Raw genomic sequence first — 1,980 nt, 5'->3', positions numbered from 1 at the left:
GCGTGCCTGAGAGCACCCACTCCAGCCTTGCTTTTGCCAACATTGCACATGGAAATTAACTTGGCCATCTTTATATGTAGAAAACAACAGCAGTATTTTAAGCAAACATTTGTTGGATTTTTAAATGATGTTAAATTTCCTCATATGATTTTAGCCATTATATTTCCAAATTTCCTGTGAACAACTTGTTCATATCTATTACCCATTTTCCTACTGAGATTAATGTTTTTTTATATCAATCCATATTCATTCCTTAAAGGTTGCAGAAATTATTGTACATTTTTTATTTATTTCTCATTCCTTTGAATTATTTTTAATTTTTTGCTTTATTTTAAAATTTTCTTCCGCTTGTCATAAAAGCCGGTTGATTCAAACTTGAGCAATGGAGTAAGAGTCGGGTCTCCCTCCTGCTCTGCCGCTGTGCCTGATGACGCGTTCTGTTCCTGAGCCTTAAACGAATCTCAGTGCTAGAAAATTCTCTTTCTGCATGAGATACCAAGTGTGCCATAGCATCCATCCCCGAGTATTTAGCACTCTGCCCAGCAGATGTCCAATTTTATGGCACACGAGAGAGTTCATTAAATATTTGAAGACAACTACGTAGCATTGAAGGTTTTAATTTCTAAATCTAAATAATGAAAAAAGTGATAAAAATAAGCATGATTAAAATGCTCGGTAGCAATACTTACTAGCCGGGTCATTCATTCTGGGAAAGTCAATTTCACAAGGTCAGTTTCTTTTTTACTTAAAAATGCAGATAGTGACTGCTCTGGCCACTTCAAAGTGAAAGTTGAACGTGATCATTGTCAGCATGAGATTTAACTTTTACTTTGCTAATTGGAAGGCTCTATAGAATGTACAAGATGATAATGAAAAATTTGAACTTTCAAATTTAGCAAAAAATGTAAAACTGAAAAATAAAAATCTTTGCACATACATATAAAAAGTGCCCTTAATTTAGTGAGTAATTTCTAATAATTAGAGTTTGAAAATATTTAATAGGTTGACTTACAGTTTGGGATTAAATTTTAGATAAAATGTGTGTGACTGTGATTGTTCTTATTTTCAGGAAGACAGATTCAAAAAGACAACTGAGAAAAGCCTCAAGATAGTACAGCGAGAATGTGAACATTTCCAGAACTGGGGCGAGAATGGCCTGAAATACCGGTAGGTTATTTGCAAAGTGGGCTAACAGTTGTTACCAGGATAAAAGGAAGATTCCATCAAAGTATAAAAGAGTTAGGTCAAATCTTTTAGTGCACAATTCTTAAACTCTGGGAAGGAATAAAAAACTCAAAAGTCAAGAATGCATGTTGAGCTGTTACAGTAATCCTTTACCAGAAATGAGGCTAGAAATGGAAGAATTTTCTAAGATTTTGGACAAAATGATTTTCTGATGCTTAGTTTCTGTTTGGACTCGGCTTTCCTGGGCCTAACCCAGAATCCCTGGATCCTGCCCCATTTGAAAGTGAAATGGAACAAATTTCAGGAAATTACAATTTACTGGGGAAGAGATGTTTTGCCCACGATTGAAGCCCATCTTAACTGAGTTTACAGAAATAAGTGGATTTGTAGTTACCACTTTAATATTTAATTTTTCAGAGCTTATGATAATTCATAAATAATATGCATTTTACTTGGATTTTCTTAATTACTATGCTGATGTAGTGTTTGTTGAAACTCGACATCTTCAAATTGAAACAAAACACAATTTAAAAAACCCAACTTGACTGTTTTTGCAGTTTGGCTATTAGCTGGGAATTCAAACTCAGCCTGTGAAAGATCTTCCTTCCCTTCATCTCAGATGACCCTTCGCTGACATGCGTTCCATTGAACTCTCCCTTTAAACCCTTACTAACTACGCAAAGGGTTTTAGGCAGGATTTTACACACTACCAAGGAGCTCCTACTCCCAGATGGGACAGGCCAGGCAAATCTAAAAGCTTCTGAGATAACTAGGGAGCCAGAGGCAGCTCAGTGG

General features: G+C 35.7%; 1 protein-coding gene across 1 annotated transcript in view; it reads left to right on the top strand.

The window, feature by feature from the left end:
• The window catches only part of AFM (afamin), a 17,808-nt gene that overhangs the window by 10,825 nt on the left and 5,003 nt on the right, over positions 1 to 1,980 (top strand). Inside the window, exons 7-8 of the mRNA XM_012805322.2 lie at positions 1,070 to 1,167; positions 1,405 to 1,468. Of these exons, the coding sequence (XP_012660776.1) occupies positions 1,070 to 1,167; positions 1,405 to 1,468 (162 nt within the window). The remainder of the gene's footprint in view (positions 1 to 1,069; positions 1,168 to 1,404; positions 1,469 to 1,980) is intronic.

Source organism: Otolemur garnettii, unplaced genomic scaffold (genome assembly GCF_000181295.1).
Source record: "Otolemur garnettii isolate 467f Iridium unplaced genomic scaffold, OtoGar3 scaffold00039, whole genome shotgun sequence".
Classification (NCBI taxonomy): Eukaryota; Metazoa; Chordata; class Mammalia; order Primates; family Galagidae; genus Otolemur; species Otolemur garnettii.
The sequence above is the reverse complement of the archived record's forward strand: the minus strand, read 5'-3'. Positions and strand labels throughout refer to the sequence as shown.